Below are 19439 nucleotides of genomic sequence, written 5' to 3'. Positions count from 1 at the left end.
TCCGAGACAGAAACGGTTTTGAATTCTGACTCCTTTCCAGATCTCCTTTCCAATTTCTAAGACTTTCTGGCTGCACTTACTGCTCTTGAGTTCTATGAATTATCTGTACGTCCCAATGAATCTCCCATTTTTTCTGTTTAAACCAATTTAAGCAGTTTTTCTTCCTTTCCTCCAAAGCAATCCACTAAGAGCTTGGAAATAAGGCAAGCTAGATTTTCCTCTAATAGTTAAATTGGCAATCCATGAGAATATTTGTAAATTTATAATTGAAAAATTTTGGATATATGCTAAACTACAGTCTCAGTAACCTATCTGAAATCTCAAGAAGGCAACTCTCATAAGACCAAAATTTAATCAGCAGAAACATAAGCTTTTCTCTGAAGAAAAACAATCTTAATAAGACAGCCTGAGGCCAGGCGTGGTGGCTCACACCTATAATCCTAGCACTCTGGGAGGCCGAGGCGGGAGGATCGCTTGAGGTCAGGAGTTCGAGACCAGCCTGAGCAAGAGCGAGACCCCGTCTCTACTAAAAATAGAAAGAAATTAGCTGGACAACTAAAAAATATATATATAAAATTAGCCAGGCATGGTGGCTCGCGCCTGTAGTCCCAGCTACTTGGGAGGCTGAGGCAGTAGGATTGCTTGAGCCCAGGAGTTTGAGGTTGCTGTGAGCTAGGCTGATGTCACGGCACTCACTCTAGCCTGGGCAACAGAGCGAGACTCTGTCTCAAAACAAACAAACAAACTAAAAAAAACACACAAAAAACTAGGGGGATGGGTAGGTCTCTGTAAAATTGATAGAGAGGGAAAGCCCCGAGTGGTTGGTTGCAGTTGTGTAGTAGTTAAGGACTGTGGCAAAGAATCTCAGGCCAAGGATGTCACCAAAGAATACTTCAAATGCAAGAAATGAACAAATAAGACTTTGGCTCACATTCGAAAAAAAATTCAACATAAATTCCTGATTAAGGGGGATTTTTAAAAATCATCTGTTTTCTTAATATGATCGACAGAAAAAACAGATGTTACAAACAGGCTACCATTATCTGCTTAGCGGTGAAATGTTAGAAACACTCATTAAAATCAAGAACAAAATTGTCTATTGTCCCTATTATTTACTATTGTTCTGGAAATGCTAAGAATATTAATGGATGAAATAAAGGATATAAATGTTGGAAAGGATTTATAGATACATATTTGGATAGCTCAAGGGACAATAAAAGATTATATCGAAAGGGGTGGCCTTGCAAAAATAACAAGAAAATACCTAATCCCACCTAGGAAAATGCCTAATCCTACAATTTCCCTAGTAACAGTTGGTTAAAGATCAATCCCGTGAGTTCTCGCACTAACAGGCACCCCGCACAACTTCTGAAAAGAGCCAAATGAACAGAAAAGAGATGTAACTCTCCCCTTCAAAAAATTTTTTTTGAGAATCTGCTTTTACAGAGTTCCTGAGTAAACGGCGGAAGAACGAGCTACAGCCTCAACCGTATCTGGAGGACAGAGTCACATCTCCTGTGATAATCCCTTCTCCAAGGAAAGGCAGGAAATCAAGTCTCGGACTTTGTCATCTTAGCAGTTTTGTTATCTACCTGCTGCCGCTTTTGTTATCAACTGCCATCATTATTTTTTTTCTCTTCGTCACCCTTAAAATTAGAGAGCCACTTGGCCTCACTGCTGGCATCTCCCTTCCTTTCTTTAGAATGCCACACTGCTGTCTCCCTGCTCTCCTCCCCCCACTCTTTCTTATTCTCTCTGTCCTTCTAAAGAATAAAATAAATTTTACTTTTATATCTTAATCTCTGAATGAGAAATCTTTCTCAGCCTACTCTGTGAGCAGCTACTAAGCTTTCCACCCTATCAGTGTAACTAATTATAAAATATAAAAAAATCAGAGCTGACTGGACATGGTGGCTAGGCTGTAATCCTAGCACTTTGGGAGGCTGAAGTGGGAGGATTGCTTGAGGCCAGGAGTTTGAGACCAGCCTGAGCAAGAGCAAGACCTGGTCTCTACAAAAAAATAGAAAAATTAGCCGGACATGGTGGTGTGCACCTGTAGTCCTAGCTCTCTGGGAGGCTGAGGCAAGAGGATCTCGTGAGCCTAGGAGTTTGAGGTTGCAGTGAGCTGTGATGATGCCACTGCACTCTAGCCAGGGCTCTGTTGAAAGACCCTGTCTCAAAAAAAAAAAAAGTAACAAAACTATAAAATGCCTATAAATAAACTTAAGAAAAGCACACATCATATATCAGGGAAACTAAGATGTTACAGAGTACACAAAAGAGAAAATCATACTATCTACTTGTAAGACTCAACATCTTGGAGGTATCAGTTCTCCATTAGATCTTTAAATCTAATAAAACTTGATCTCAGTAAAAATGTCAATAAGATTTTTGTGGAAACTTATTACCAAAAGCTCAGCACTTGTCCACGAGGCCGAATCAGAATGAGGACTAAGTGGTTTGGGGAGGAAGGAAAGAGACATTTTATTACTTTGCCAGCAAAAGGAGGATGGAGACTCCTGTCTGAAATGCCATTGTTCTCATAATAAGCAGAAATACAGAGCTTTTAAAGGGTGGGTTCTCAGCTTCAGACAAGTACTGTTCAACTACAGTTGACGATTCTGATCTTCCTATCTCTGCTGAAGACAATTCCCTGACCTCCACCCAGGACCTCCCTTTACCAGGTTTGGGCTGAGCCATCTCCTTTAGCACAAATAACAAAAGACTTACCCTGGGCCTGCCAACCACTGGCCTGAGGCAGGGATGCAGGTTTTAGTCCTCAAAAAGGAGTGGAGGATGTTTTAAAAAGACAGAAAATGTTTTTGCTGTTTTTCTCAAGCCATTCCCTCTGTAACATATTCCCCACTCTCAGTATTTCCCTTCCATATCTACGGGAGGAGGGGTGACTACTCTGTTACAAACTGAACAAGTTAGTTCTTACCTTTATATGGTAAAATAAAAAATAAGAGCAAGAAAAGTACTGAAATAAAATGGCCTAAACTGACCAGATATTAAAATATATTATAAAACTATAATAATTAAAAAGTACTTGTACAGAAAAGATAAATTGATGAAACAGAATATTTACCCAAGCGTATGAGTTTCCTATTGGTGTTATAATAAATTACCACAAACTTAGTGGTTTGAAACAATAAAAATTTATCATCTTGCAGTTCTGGAGGTCAGAATTCTGAAGTACATTTCAGAGGGCTAAAATCAAGGTGTTGGCAGAATTGTGTTGCTCTGGAGGCCCAAAGGGATAATCTGTTTCCTTATCTTTTCTAGTTTCTAGAAGCTTCTGCATTTCTTGCATTGAGACCCCTTCCTCCAGTCAGAGCCAACAATCACATCATTCTGACTCCTGCTTCCAGTATTACATGTCCTTCTTCAACTCTGATATTGTGCCTCCCTCTCATAAAGACCCTTGTGATTACATTATCTGGCCTATTCAGATAATCCAGGGTAGTCTCCTCATCTCAAAATCCTTAACACAAATGCATCTGCAAAGTACCTATTGCCATATAAGATAATATTCACAAGCTTCAGAAATCAAGATGTGGACATCTGTGGAGTCCATTATTCTGCCTACCATTCCCAGATATAGAAACAAGTACATAGAGAAATTCAGTATATGATAAAGGAGGCATTCCAAATCAGTGGAGAAAAAAATAGACTTTATTAAATGGTCCTGGGACCAGCTGAGGAGGCTCATGCCTATAATCCCAAAGTTTTAGGAGGCCAAGGGGGGAAGATTGCTTGAGCCCAGGAGTTTGAGATTACAGTGAGCAATGATCATACCACTACACTCCAGCCTGGGCAACAGAATGAGACCCCATCTCAAGATAAATAAATAAACAAACAAACAAACAAATAAATAAATAAATGGCTGGGATGACTACATAGCCATCTGGAAAAAATAAATTTGGGTCTATATCTTATCCTTTGTTAGGATAAATTTCCAAATGGATCAAAGATATAAATGGAAAATACTAATAAAAGTTCTAAGAGAAACTATGGATCTTACAGTGGGATCTAAATATGATACAAATCCCAAAAGCTATAAGAAAATACTGATACATTTGATTACATATCTTTAAATTTTTATGTGGTAGAACCCATCATTAATAAAGTTGAAATAAAACAGACTGGGGGAAAATTGGCAACCTGTATCACAAAGAGTTTTGTCTTATGTTTACAGATGTTCTACAAATCAATATGAAAAAAGTAAATAATCTAGAAAAACAGTCAAAGGATATTAACAGATAGTTCACAGTAAAGGAGATAAAAATAGCTCTAACAACATATGTGAAGACATTCAACCTCACAGATTGTGAGAGAATGCAAATTAAAACCATACTGAGATACCATGAAAAAGTCTGGTAATGTACTATATTAATAATAGTTTGGGGATCTGGGCAGTCATTGCTAGTAAGATTGATATGATCATTTTACAGAGAAGTTTAGTACTTCTTAATCTATCAAAATTACAAATGCAACTAGCCTTTGAACTCAACAGCCCTATTTCTAGGAAGTTAGCCTACAGAAAAACTAAATCTGGTATCAAAAAGAGTCACTAGAAGGTATACTCTTGTGGGGCAAAAGTGATTTATCAGGAAGTCCTGAATGAAATCTCTCAGTGTTACCAAAAGTTCAGTACTTGTCCCCATGGCTAAACAAAGAATGAGGACAAGCAGTTTGAGGAAAAAGAAAGAAGTTTCTTAATCTGCCGGCAAATGAGAAGGATGGCAGATTCTCATCTTAACACATTAACTGCCATGTGAGATGTATTTAACTCAATGCTAGTTTTGAGCCCAGGGCCTCATGAAGCATATGTAACCCACACGTCTCTACCTTGGGAGCCGTGAAAACTATTTTTCAAGTTGCATATAAGTCATGCACAGACAACAATCAACAAATTTTTCATTAAAATCTTTTTATTCTATTTTCCTAAAAAAACACTGTGCCCCCAAGGAAAAGTTTTTTTCCTAGTGTAGCAATGTGTTAAAGTACCATCCTTCTTCCTTTAAGCAGAAATACTGAGCTTTTAAAGGGAGTTTTCAGCTTTGGGCTATTGCTGTTTACAGCATCTCCAGCTGACCTCTGCCTGGACAATTCCATTGAGACATCTTCTGTAGTACAAAAAAACAAAGAATACTCCCAGACCCCTCTGATTACTGGCCTGGAGCAGGAGTGCAGGTTTTAATTCCCAAAAAGGGTTGAGGGGGTTTTAAAAAGACAGCTTGTAAAGCATTTTACCATTTTTCAGGCCATTACCTGTGTTACATCTGAACTACACTACCCCTAGTTATTTAGCCACAAGGCAAACTTCTCCGTATCCCCAATTTTTAATTTTTTTTTTATTAAACAGACAGTCTCACTTGGCTGCCCAGGCTGGAGTGCAATGGTACTATCATGGCTCACTGTAACCTTGAACTCCTGGGCTCAACTGATCATCCTTGTCTCAGCCCCCAGAGTAGCTGGGACTACAGGTGTGTGCCACCATGCCCAGATAATTTTTTCTATTTTTAGTAGAGATGGGGTCTCGCTCTTGCTCAGGCTGGTCTTGAACTCCTGACCTCAAGGGATCCTCCCGCCCTGGCCTCCCAAAGTGCTGGGATGATAGGAGTAAGCCACCTCACCTGGCCTTAGGTTTTAATTTCTTCCAATGTTTGTTGTTTTCACGTACAAGTCTTAAATCTCCTTGGTTAAATTTATTCCTAAATAATTTTATGAAGCTATTATAAATGGAATTGTTTTCTTGATTTCATTTTTGGATTGTTCATTGCTAAGTATATAAAAATGATTTTTGAATACTGATATTGTATCTTGCAAACTTCCTGAACCATTTATCAATTTTAATAGTTTTTTAGTGGATTCCTTAGGATTTTCTATATGCAAGATCATATCTGCAAATAGTTTTACTTCTTCCTTTCCAGTATGGATACCTTTTATTTCTTCTTGCCTAACTGCCCTAATCATGGATAAACTAATGTGGTATATCTATACAATTAAATATTATTTGGCCATAAAAAGAAACAAAGTACTGATAAATACTACAGCATGAATAAACCTTGAAAACATTATGCTAAAAGAAAGCCAGTAACAAAAGACCATGTATTATATTATTCAATTTATATGAAATGTTCAAAACAGGCAAACTATAGAGACAGGAAGTAGATTAATAGTAGCTTTAAGAAATGTCAGGTGGGAAATGATGTGAAGATAGGATAATACCAAAAGGGTATTGGTTTTTTAAAAATTATGGGAAAATATACAATTTAGAATTTGTTTTTCTAGATGATGAAAGTATTATAAAATTGATTGTGGTAATTTTTATATATAACTGTGAATATACTAAAAACCATCCAATTTTATACTTTAAATGATGAATTTTATGATGAGTGAATCATACTTCAATAAAGCTGATAAAAGAAAAAAAGAAAGTGAGGAAAAAACTCCACAAATTGCTGGTCCCTACTCCTGGGTTTCAGATTCAGTAGGTCTGGGGTAAGGCTGATACTGCTAATCAGGGAACTATACTTTGAGAACCACTGCATTAGCTCAGAGAACTGATAGTTTCCTGAGGAACCTCAAAATAGTTTTCTTTTACTGTTCTTCAGAGACACAGCGCTAACTCTGGTTTGTGCCTGGTTCTTACATTAAAGTCTGACATATTTTAATCCTATCTGAGTTTTCAAATAGGTAAGTGGACCTGGAGGGAGGTTTCTTTGGTATATCTTCAAAGGTCTATTGGACACATGCTAAAATACTCTTCACTTCATAAAGAAATACTACTTACAGAAGATTTCAAGTAATACATTTATTTTAATAGTGCAAAAAATAATGTTTTCCAGTTAGTGAAGAAAACCTTCCAAAAAATTTATGAAAATAGCCAATACTGTGAACAAAGAAAAACACAAATTACAATTATGAACTAATATTACAAATCCAAGAAAGCAGAGACCATCATTACAAGCCAAATCATTCTTGGAGCTGGTTATTCCAGGTTACTAAAATGCATAAAACAAAACGTCTACTGTTTAGACTTATAGAAAAGAAATAAAACAACCCTAATAAGAAAGCTAACTTAACCTTCATAGAAATAGACCATATTGATGACTTTAAAGTTTTTCCAAGGAGTTTATGGAAATAGGGAACATTTACACCTTGATTTTTATAGCAAATGAGTTTTGTGTTGACTTTTGAAGGTTAAAAGACCATGTGATCTTTTGATGTGTAGCTCAGAAGTAAAGACCATTCAAGAGGGAAGATAACATTCCTGGTGCCCATAGGACTTTAATCTTAAAGTGTAAAGCAAAATTTTAAGATAAATTAGTTAAAAAATGTAAATATATTTTAGTTTAGAATTAAATATAAAACAAAATTTACCATGATTGGGATTTGATTAAAGTTTGAGTAAAAGTTTTTTCATATTTGCCTACCTCATAGATAATATTGCTCATTTAATAATCAATGGATACTATTTTTGTATATGAGGAGGGTGTGGCTTCAGGAACCAATACTTATAGCAAGTTTATTATTTTATTATTACTGCCTGAAATTGATAGTGTTTTGGATATGATATTGTTTGAAGTGTCATTATTTAATAAAAGATTGAGACTCTTGCTCTAAAGTATCCTTTAGAAAGATGTAAGCTGCCTAGGCCAAAGGTTATCTCTCTATATTGTATCTCTACATGAATTTCTATATACATCTCCTTATTATATGACAAACACAAAAAACAACATTAATATATTTACATATGTATACTGGACCCAAATGAATCAACTTTCCCTAGAAAAATTATACTTATTAAGCAAACATTAATGGATACTGTAGAATAAAAGGCAGGGCCCTCAAGAAAAGATGGCAACCATTCCAATAGCTGAATACTATTGCTTTCTCTTAACAGCATTTTTGAAATGGAGAAAAAGGAAGAAGAATAGTTTGTCTCTACTCCGGAAATATCTGCTGGGCAGAAGCCAGGCCACCTAAGAATCAAAGCTCTATACATGGAAAAACAGCTAATGTTTTTGTCATTGGTAACAACTCCTCTTAAAAGTTACTCCTTAGGGTTTGCACTAAAGCAGAGAGCCCTACTTTAGTTAGGGAAATTTTCTGTTAGTCTCCTACTACTTAAACCTTTGGTACAAAGATACATAAGTTGATAACAGGCTACTTGAGGCCTTTTCTCATTCCTAACTGTAAAGACTTAAAAACTAACCATATGAAATAACTATCATGTCATCAGAGGAATTTTACTAGGGCATCTTTGTCCTAAAGAAAAAGGTTACAGAGCAATGGAGACCCTGACATAATGTCATTAAGTACATTGTAGTTGATTGTTACAGCTGTAGTCCATGGGTCTAGTGGAAGAAATGGCAGTCATGAAGCAGATCTTGGTAAATTTGCTTGACTACATTCTTCAGGTAGTTGTCCTCCCGTGGCACTTTAGATAGAATGGTAGCAATTTCATCTTGGCTGGAAAGAACAAAAGGTTAATTTTTCTGGAATCTTATACTTGTCTCCAATTCAGTGGAATTTTACGTTCTTGGGTATGGTTTCTCAGTCTCCTAGGAAGTGTACATGGGCATTTCTGGGAATAACCAGACTGTCCAGTTTGAAATGAAATTCCAAAACAAGGCCTAAGAAACAATTTTGTTTGAGCCAAGAGGCAAAGTACAAAAAAGAAAAACAAAAAAAAGAAACCATTTTGTATGTAATTGTAAGGTTATCTTTTTTTCTTTATATATAAGTAGAGGGTTTATTTGGGCCAAGTTTGAGAACTGCAACCTGGGAGCATAGATTCACATTGCCTTGAATATATGTTCCGATCAGCAGCATTTTACAAATGAGTTTTTCATTTTTGTTTTTAGAGACAGGGTCTCTCTATGTTGCCCAGGCTAGAGTGCAGTGGCTATTCACAGACATGGTCCCACTACTGATCAGCATGGAAGTTTTGATTCACCCTGTTTCTGACTCGGGCTGGTTCATGCCTCCTTAGGCAAACTGGAGGCACCACCCTCCCACACCCCAACTCCCTCTACCGGGAGGTACCCATGGAGATGCTGAACTTACTGTAGATACCTGGTCAGCATAGCACACTTACAGCCCAGAACTCGAGCAATCCTCCTGGCCTTAGCTTCCTGAGGTAACTTGACCTAGATGCTTTCTCTGGCTATAAAAATCTGTTGGTGTTTGTTGATGGATTTAAAGTAGGCAAATTCTAAACTCTGCCATCTTCCAATCTGTCAACAGTATGTCTAAAAAGTCACAAAATATATCAAATCCTAGTAGAAATAAGACATTTTCAGAAGTGTTTTGACTGCACAGCTTTTCCAGTGATTATTCTGTTTTTTAAGGCCATAGAAGTTGTTTATATGTGATCTGGGCTAAGCTTATAAAGGATTTTTTCCTTCTTGATTCCTGTTCTATGTAGACGTGTTTAAAAAGTGAAGCAGATATAAAAGAATAGACCAATGGTCTCCAGCATCCACTGGAGATAGCAATGAAGGTCACTGACTTTAAGAACAATTCTTCAAAACGAAGTCAGAGAGAACTGACATTTAGCTCTCTCTGTGGTCTATCCATTTGCTGACCACTTTAAGGAATCTTTCAAATAAAATAAAAAAGGTGAAAAGGTAGTTGGAAGTCTTATCCTGTTGGCCCTTTACTCACCCAATGTTCCCAAGGTGATTTTGAATGGTGAAAGGCAATGGTACAGATGGATAATGGGCTGAGAGAGACAAAGTTATCTCAAACTTTGCAAATGCGGCAGAGCTACAGAATAAAAGCCTCAATCTGTAAAAGACAAGATCCATAATTAAAAATGTAAAACAAAACTAGACTGAAACACAAATACATTTTCTTTTTACACTGGCATGCCAAAATTAGGTGTACATTATTTCTTTCTTTTTTTTCTTTTTTTTTTTTTTTTAAATTTTTAGTTGGCCAGATAATTTCTTTCTATTTTTGGTAGAGACGGGGTCTCACTCTTGCTCAGGCTGGTCTCGAACTCCTGACCTCGAGCGATCCACCCGCCTCGGCCTCCCAGAGCTAGGATTACAGGCGTGAGCCACCGCGCCCGGCCTGTACATTATTTCTTGCCCTTACCAAATGAACAATGGTGAAACATCTGGAACAAGGTATTATAATAATTATTTTATCATTATTAGTCATGAAACATATTAACAAAATACATTAGTTTAATAAGTTTTTAACTACTTACTTACTGTTATGGGTTAAATTGTACTCCCTCAGAATTCTATGGTTAAGTGCTAACCCCCCAAAATCTCAGAGTGTGACTTTATTTGGAAATCAGATCATTATAGATGTAATTAGTTAAATGAGGTCTTATTGGAGTAGGGTGGGCCCCTAATCCAACATGACTGGTGACCTTACAAAAAGGGGGAAATCTGGACATGGACATGGGCAATGAAAGAACACCATGTCAAGATGAAGGCAGAGATCAGGGTTATACATTTATAAGCCAAGGAATGCCAAAGATTGCCAGTAAACCACCAGACGTTAGGAGAAAGACATGGAACCAATTCCCTCATAGCCCTCAGGAAGAACCAACCCTGATGACTCCATGATGTCAGATTTCTAGCCTCTGGAAGTGTGAAACAATAAATTTGTGTTATTTAAGCCAGCGGTCCCCAACCTTTTTGGCACCAGGGACCAGTTTCATGGAAAACAATTTTTCCATGGACCAGGGCAGGGGCAATGGTTTTGGGATGATTCAAGTGCATTACATTTATTGTGCAGTCAAACCTCTCTGCTGATGATAATCTGTATTTGCAGCTGCTCCCCAGCACTAGCATCACCACCTCAGGTCCACCTCAGATCATCAGGGATTGGATTCTCATAAGGAGCGCGCAGCCTAGATCCCTCACATGCGCAGTTTACAGTAAGATTGGAGCTCCTATCAGAATCTAATGCTGTATGTAGCTGATCTGACAGGAGGTGGAGGTCATCTGGTGTTATGAGTGATGAGGAGTGTTTGTAAATACAGAGGAAGCTTTGCTCACTCTCCCTATGCTCACTTCCTACTATGCAGCCCGGTTGCTAACAGGCCAGGGACCAGCACTGGTCCGAGGCTCAGGGGTTGGGGACCACAGGTTTAAGGCATCCAAGGTGTAGTATTTTGTTACGATAGTCCTAGAGAACTAATATACTTACTCAGTATTATTCACATCTATGTTCATCAGGTTATAATTTGGTCCCCATCTCTTTAAAAACTCAATTTCCTCTCCAAGGAGTCTGCAGTGGTTCACTGCCAGTGAGAGTTCTTGAAGCATCTAGAAAAAATAGTGAAAAATAAATTGATGAAATTATGAAAACACTTCAACGTTTAGTGGCTCTTTTATAAAGAACCCTAAGAAGTTAAACAATTGAATATATTTATCATTTCAGGATCCACCATTATATACATAAAATTTCAGTTCTGCTTTTCAGGAAATATAACAAATTCTCCTTTAAATACTTCAATCAGACTTTTACCTTGGGTATCTCATGCTGTATTGTACATTTCTTCTTCCAAGATTCCTGTTCTTCAATGTACTGGAAAATAAGCTTATGAACTAAAAGGGAGGAAGGAGGAGCTTTATCCTCTGGGAAAGGAAAAAAAAAAATCAAAAGTAGCGTATTACTTATTATTTATATATTTTATATAAGCAAAAAACACCCTATTATATAAGGTAGAAATACCCTCAAACTACTAGGTGCCTAAGTATCCTCCTCCAATTTTATTTTCAAACATGATTGTAACATATATGGTAAACATAAGACATTCCTACAAAAACTCAAACCTTTATCACACACAGAATAGTACTTGGTTAATGTAACATAAAACTGAGTTTAAATCTGGCTTTCTTTACTAATTGATACCAAGTACAACACTTAATTTTTTTCGATCTGTACTTCCATAATGTGCAAAATGGGGAATAAATAATACCTATTTTATAGTGTTAATGTAAGTAATACACATATCCAATACAGACTAAGTGTTCACAGTGCTGATTTGTAAATTATGGAAATAGCTATTATTAATCACTGCTCAAGACTTAGTAATAATAATAAATGATTTCTTCTAAAACCTATGCAATATTTGGAATATTACCCAGTTTTACATCTAATACACATTTCTAAGGAAAAATTATTATTGTTTATATTTAACCTAGTATGTGAAAGAGTTCTTTTTTTGTTTGTTTGTTTGTTTGAGACAGAGTCTCACTCTGTTGCCTGGAGTAGAGTGAGTGCCGTGGCATCAGCCTAGCTCACAGCAACTTCAAACTCCTGGGCTCAATCAATCCTCCTGCCTCAGCCTCCCAAGTAGCTGGGACTACAGGCGTGTGCCACCATGCCCAGCTAATTTTTCTATATATATTTTTAGCTGTCCATATAATTTCTTTCTATTTTTAGTAGAGACGGGGTCTTGCTCTTGCTCAGGCTGGTCTCGCACTCCTGAGCTCAAACAATCCACCCACCTCGGCCTCCCAGAGTGTTAGGATTACAGGCGTGAGCCACCGCGCTGGCCAGTGAAAGAGTTCTTGAGGAATAATTTTGTTTTTTTTTTTTTTGGAGACAGAGTCTCGCTCTTTTGCCCTGGCTAAAGTGCCATGGCGTCAATCTAGCTCACAGCAACCTCAAACTCCTGGGCTCAAGCAATCCTCCTGCCTCAACCTCCCGAGTAGCTGGGACTACAGGCATGTGCCACCATGCCCGGCTAATTTTTTTTTTCTATTTTTAGTTGTTTCACTAATTTCTTTCTATTTTTAGTAGAGACGGGGTCTCGCTCTTGCTCAGACTGGTCTCGAACTGCTGAGCTCAAGTGATCCTCCTGCCTCGGCCTCCCAGAGTGCTAGGATCACAGGCGTGAGCCACTGCGCCCAGCCTTGAGGAACAATTGATACCTGGAAATCACCAACAAATTTTTAGAGGCTTAAATGTCTTGAACTTACCATCCAACAGAGATTGAAAATTCATGCCCACAATCTTCCTGTCAGGCTTCTCCAGGAAACAGAAACCAACTAGGAAAAACCAGAAAAAGGATATTATTTATTTTTACTGATTTTAAGCCACATAAAACTCAGTAGTTTGGAATCCTACTCCTTCTGGGTAGCAGGGGTTTTGTTAATAGGCAATTGAAGGTTTATCCTTGAATCATATCATTCTGAATATGGTAAAGGGTCCTCTGATACTGCTCAACTACCTCTGATACTGCTCAACTACATTTATTGGTAGGCCTTTGAAGAAAATTTAAACTGCAGTACGCAGTTATATTTGCTAAGGCCTCCTCCTATAATCCCTAATTTCTGTGCAAAGATAATTTTATTTTCAGGAATCATATAAGGAAAATGGCTATGACCTCCTCACACCTACTATCCTTGTACAAATAGAAAATATTTAACAAAGAGAAAAGAATTTGAAAGACAGGAGATAACTTTAGAGTCTAGAGGAGTAACCATCTATCCTAGCTACCTAAAAATTATTATAGCAACGCTAAGAGTATACACCATTTTTATTCCAAATGTTAGGCACTGTGGATACCATAATGATAAAAATAGATATGATCAACCTATGCCCTTAAGTAAGTTTACAACTTAAGGGGACACACAGATCACTGTACCAATAAACATACCGAGAACTACAAACTGTGATAAGCACTATCAAGGAAAATTGCAGGAAGCAATGAGGACATATAAGAGGGCAAATGGCAGAGGGGATAGGTAAAAGAATCAGGGAAAACTTTTCTGAGAAAGTGGTAATCAAGGCTTAGCTCTTAAGGATTATTAGGAGGAATTTATAAGAGCAGGGAAAGAACTCCTAGGCATAAGAAACATCAGCATGAAGGTCCTGATGTAGGATGGAATATGACGGAGCATAAAAGACCATAATCATTTAAGGAAATGAAAGAAGTCTATTGTGGCCAACATGTAGAGAACTGGTAGGAAGATATTCATAATAAAAGATGAGTCAGGAAAGTGGGAAAAATTCAATTCATGCAAAACTTTATAGGCTATATTAAATATTTTTATCATTAGCCTAAGAGTAGTAGATGCATGATCAGATTTTGAATTTTCACTATAGTTATAGGGAGGAGAATGAATTGGAGAGGAAATGAAGATCCATAAAGACCAGTTAGAATGTTATTGTAGTCATCAAGGTTAGAGATAACTACTAACACGGCCAGGGGCAGTGGCTCACGCCTGTCATCTTAGCACTCTGGGAGGCTGAAGCAGGAGAACTGCTTGAGCTCAGGAGTCTGAGACCAGCCTAAGCAAGAGTGAGACACCATCTCTACTAAAAATAGAAAAATTAGGCAGGCGCCGTGGCACATGCCTATAGTCCCAGCTACTCGAGAGGCTGAGATAGTAGGATAGCTTGAGGCCAGGAGTTTGAGGTTGCAGTGAGATATGATGATGCCACTGCACTCTAGCTAGGTGACAGAGTAAGACAATGTCTGAAAAAAAAAAATTTATCCTTTAGCTGGGTGGGTGGTGCATGCCTGTAGTCCCAGCTCCAGCTACTAGGGAGGCTGAGGCAGGAGGATAACTTGAGCCCAGGAGTTTGAGGTTGCAGTGAGCTATGATCACACCACTGTCCTCATGCCTGGGCAACAAAGGGAGACAATCTCCAAAAAAAAAGTTATCATTTGAATTTTTAGTGAGTTTAGCCATTCATTTTTCTGCAGAGGAACTATCTCACTTTGGCTACTCACCTACTGATTCTCCAAAGGTGATGGTGAGTTCTATTGTGTCATAAACAAAGGTGAATACAGCTTGGTCATCACTCCACTCAATGACTTCCCATTCAGACAGGCTGGAGAAAGATAAACAAGATAAGAAAAGAATTTTTTTTTTCCTAAGATAAAAGAAGAAGGAGCCAGCCTGAGCAAGAGCAAGATCCCATCTCTACTAAAAAAATAGAAAGAAATTAGGGGGACAACTAAAAATATATAGAAAAAAATGAGCTGGGCATGGTGGAGCATGCCTGTAGTCCCAGCTACTTGGGAGGCTGAGGCAGAAGGATCGCTTGAGCCCAGGAGTTTGAGGTTGCTGTGAGCTAGGTTGATGCCATGGCACTCTAGCCTGGGCAACAGGGTGAGACTCTGTCTCAAAAAAAAAAAAAAAAAAATTAAAAGAAAAAGAAGAGGGAGAACTGGTACCACCCAAATAGTACCAACAGCAGCTGCTGATATTTTTCCACTGGATTGGCAGACAATATTTCAATTCAAATATTGTAAATGTACAAACTTATGCTTTGAAATAAATAAGAGGTCAATCTTAAGTTGTATGCTACAGAAGAATCCAAGTCTATGTAATGTAAAGTGTTAAATATTTAAAAATTATAATTCCATAGTTCTCCGACTCTGTATATTTTCAGCTTAGTGTTGAGTATACTGATTTTCTGAGGCTGCATTGTACTATAGGTTAAAAACGGCAACACATTAAAAACCTATCAACTCCTCCAGTAGGTTCAGACAACGACTAAGGCATAGGATAAGACAGAAACTAATGACACCTGCTTTTCCTTACCTCAACTGATCCAGTAGCTCTTCAGTTTTCTTTGTTTGTTTTTGCAGAAAGTCTATTTCTGCAAGTGTCTGCTCTTTTTGTACCTCCAGTTCTAAGAGATTTCTGCAAATAAAAGAAGGTATTCACATAGAGATAAAATCTTTGTTAGAGAATTCAGACTATTAATCTAAAAGGTTTATAACAATAATTCACATGCTAGATAGCTCCCCATTGAGGTAATAATGCAGGTGTATGGTATCTATTTCTGCATTATTAGTTTTAGTGGGTTTTTTTGATAAGCATTAATCTAGAAGTGGGTCTACTTAGGAAAGGTGTAAATCATTGTCTCTCAAATTAGGATCCATAAAGATATCCCTGGGATTCAAATGTTAAGATAATTATTAAATATTACATTTTTAGTTAAAAAAATTACTTTATTTTATTTTTAGAGATGGGGTCTCGTTCTGTCACCCAGGCTAGGGCAATTATAGCTCACTGCAGCCTCAAACTCCTGGGTTCCAGTGTTTCTCCTGCCTCAGCCTTCTGAGTAGCTGGGAATACAGGTGCATGCCACTATATCTGGCTTGGTTTTTTGTTTGTTTTTTTTCAGAGATAGGGTCTTGCTATGTTGCCCAGACTGGTCTTGAACTTCTGGCCTCAAGCAATCCTCCTGCCTCAACCTCCTGAGTAGCTGGAACTACAGGCATGCTCCACCATGCTGGGATAATGTTTTTATTTGTTGCAAAGAGAGGGTCTTGGTACATTGCCCAGGCTGGTCTCAAACTCCTGGGCTCAAGTGATCCTCTCACCTCAGCCTCCCAGAGTGCTAGGATTACAGGTGAGAGGCACCACTCTTGGCCTACTTTCTGTCTTACAGTTAAATAAGAGTTATAAGCCTTGCCGGGAGTGGTGGCTCATGCCTGTAATCCTAGCACTCTGGAAGGCTGAGGCAGGAGGATCGCTTGAGGTCAGGAGTTCAAGACCAGCCTGAGCAAGAGCGAGACCCCGTCTCTACTAAAAATAGAAACAAATGATCTGGACAGCTAAAAATATATATAGAAAAAATTAGCCGGGCATGGTGGCGCATGCCTGTAGTCCCAGCTACTCAGGAGGCTGAGGCAGGAGGATCGCTTAAGCCCAGGAGTTTGAGGTTGCTGTGAGCTAGGCTGACACCACGGCACCTCTAGCCCAGTCAACAGAGTGAGACCCTGTTTCAATAAAAAAAAAAAAGCCTAAGAAATATATACCTCCTTTTATATTTACTTAAATATAATATAAAAGCAGTTTAATGCTAGGTTTATTTTCTTTAAAAGGCTACTGATAGTATTCAAACAATAAGCGCTTCAAAAATATTGTTGACTAAGATGGCCTCTAGGGTCCAATTCAAAGTGGAACAGAAGCCCTGAGTCAGCCTTAGTCAAGAGTCATGTCCCCAATTCTGTCAGTCTCTGGAGGCAGGAAGTCATTTAGCCGCCAGGAGTTTAGCATTATATTTTCTAACACTTGGATTGAAGACTGACCTTTGAAGCTCCTCTTCTTCAGTTTTCAGCTGTTCTAATTCTTTGAAAAGAAAAAAAAATATCCAGAATGGATACATTAGAATGTTGCCACAAAAATCATCTGTCTTACTGAAAATTCTATCTGACTTAATCTCACCTAAACATACAAACAGAACAGAAGGGCTTTTTTTCCCATTTATCTCCTTAACTAATTCAGTTACCTTTCTCTGCAGCTCTTATTTCAGAATCCCCTTCTTCCATAGGATTGTCTTTCTCTTCATTCTCCAAATTCTTAGTTTCTAAAGTAGATAACATCCATTAGAAAAACTCAGTCAAAAAAATTTATTAAATAATCAAGAGATTATTTCTTTAATAGTAGGAAGTTTACAAGTTCTACCTGATGGCTTCTATTTTTTTCTGTGAAGTAGAAAATAAGGTAATGAATAAAGGGGTAGAGCAGTCTTAGACTATGATTTCATATACACAATTGTCAATTCAATGCAGAAAACATGTATTAGGCACTTATTCTTTGCAAAGTATAGTGTTAAAGACTTTGAAAAATATGGAGAAAAATAAGAGCTGACCTTTGCCTTCGTGGAGCTTATAATTTAATTAGGAAGATAAAGTGTACAAAATAACTATAATATGAATAGACGTGATGGGTACTATATAAGAAATACTAACAAAGTAGCCGTGGGAGCTCAAGGAATATAGAGACTACTTCCTTTGGTGGAAAACAGAAGAATGAATTAGCAAAGACAAAAGTGGCAGAACTGCATAGAAATGGCAAGATTTGGTTGGAATTTAAGATGTATAAGGGAGTATTAGCAAGTCATGTAAGAAAGGAAGACCTCAATATGATTGTAGAGAATGTTAAATGTGAAGCTCAGGAGTTTGGACTTTATTTTGTTATAAATAGAAAGATAAAAGCTTTTCGGGGGAGTAACATTATGAAAACTGTCCTTCGTAATTTTTAATCTGGCACCAATGTGAAGGTTGGCCTGAAAGGAGATAGACTGATGGCATGTATGTAGAAAGATTAGTTAGAAGACGTGAAATTGCACATTTCAGAATTAATGTGAGCCTCATATCTAATGTGAGCCTTAATTAGAAGGAGGAAAAAAAAAAAATACAAGAGATGCTGACGAAGCAGATTTGACAGGAATTGTTAACAGTGTCAAAGACATTGAAAGTTTTGAGCCTTTTATAACATATCAGAATTGTGAAGCCATTAATAGAGATGAGAAACATTATACAGAAAACAAGTTTTTGAATTTGATTTTGGAGATGGGAGAAGATAATAAATTTCATTCTATTCACAGAATTGAAGGTACTTAAGGATATTTTTGCATAGAGGTTCAGCAGGAAGCTAGAAATCTAAGTCTGGAATTAAAGAGAAAGATGCTAAAAATGACCCCCATCCAAATGATTTTAAGTTACTTAAGGACAAAATATGTGCCTTAAATATCTTAATTTTATTTTTTTCCCTAATACAAAGCACAATATCTGTCATTCTAGCCCAGTCAACAGAGTGACTCTGTCTCAAAAAAAAAAAACAACAAAAAAAACAAAAACAAAAACAAAAAAACCCAAAACCCCCCCCAAAACAAATACATGATGAATTTAACTGAATTTGGGGATCAGTCACATAAGCATAATTAAGGCAAATGAAAGCATTAAGGGGGAGACTAGAGAAATGAACAGATGATAAAAATCTAAATTCCCCACAAGGGGTTAGTTAGAGAAGGAGAGGTCAATAGAGGAATAGAAAGGAAGAGCCAGGATAAAAGAATAAGGTCAAGGTAGTGCAATATCATAGAGGTTAAAGGAGATGAAAGTTTCAGGAAGAAAAGAACAATTAGCAATGTCAAATGCTAAAAGAGGTCAAGATAGCTAAGGGCTAAGAGGGACCAAATTTGATGATTATGTGGAATTATGTAATCTTTGAATAAAGGGGGTTTAATTTGCTCTAATTTAATGCCTAAAGCTCCTGATAGAAGTCTTTGACATAATGATACCAACAATCTCTACTATAGGAAAGCATATAAAATTAAAATTTATTTTGGAAAGGTATTTAAAATATTTTACCTATTTCCACCTCAGTGAGACAGTTATTGATCTTCTTAAGTACGTTGTCCATCTCATCTATCCTTATCTGAAGTTTCTCTCTTTCATTCTAAACACAAAATATTATAGACTGTCAAGTTAAACCTCTAAAATATTAGAAATGGTTCAAATTGCTGACAAAATTGTTATATCTTGATCATGAATGGGCAAATCCTAAAATGAAGGTGACAGCTTCAAGTCTGAACTTAAAAATAAGTAAAAATAAATTTTATTAAGTAAATTTATTTTGTAAATTTATATAAAATAAAACCATTTAAAAAGCAGGTTAAGGCTAGGCACCATGGCTCATGCCTGT

General features: G+C 37.3%; 1 protein-coding gene across 1 annotated transcript in view; it reads right to left on the bottom strand.

The window, feature by feature from the left end:
• Positions 1-6849: 6849 nt before the first annotated feature.
• KNL1 (kinetochore scaffold 1) overlaps positions 6850-19439 on the bottom strand; it is a 57949-nt gene continuing 45359 nt past the window's right edge. The window contains exons 17-26 of the mRNA XM_045534654.1: positions 19106-19193; positions 17239-17316; positions 17039-17078; positions 15540-15641; positions 14723-14823; positions 12963-13031; positions 11503-11612; positions 11182-11300; positions 9679-9801; positions 6850-8481 (exon numbers count right to left, since the gene is read on the bottom strand). Of these exons, the coding sequence (XP_045390610.1) occupies positions 8367-8481; positions 9679-9801; positions 11182-11300; positions 11503-11612; positions 12963-13031; positions 14723-14823; positions 15540-15641; positions 17039-17078; positions 17239-17316; positions 19106-19193 (945 nt within the window). The 3' untranslated portion in view covers positions 6850-8366. The remainder of the gene's footprint in view (positions 8482-9678; positions 9802-11181; positions 11301-11502; positions 11613-12962; positions 13032-14722; positions 14824-15539; positions 15642-17038; positions 17079-17238; positions 17317-19105; positions 19194-19439) is intronic.

This window comes from Lemur catta, chromosome 1, assembly GCF_020740605.2.
Source record: "Lemur catta isolate mLemCat1 chromosome 1, mLemCat1.pri, whole genome shotgun sequence".
In the NCBI taxonomy this organism is placed as follows: domain Eukaryota; kingdom Metazoa; phylum Chordata; class Mammalia; order Primates; family Lemuridae; genus Lemur; species Lemur catta.
Note: the sequence above shows the minus strand (reverse complement) of the source record. Positions and strands in the feature narration are given on the sequence as shown.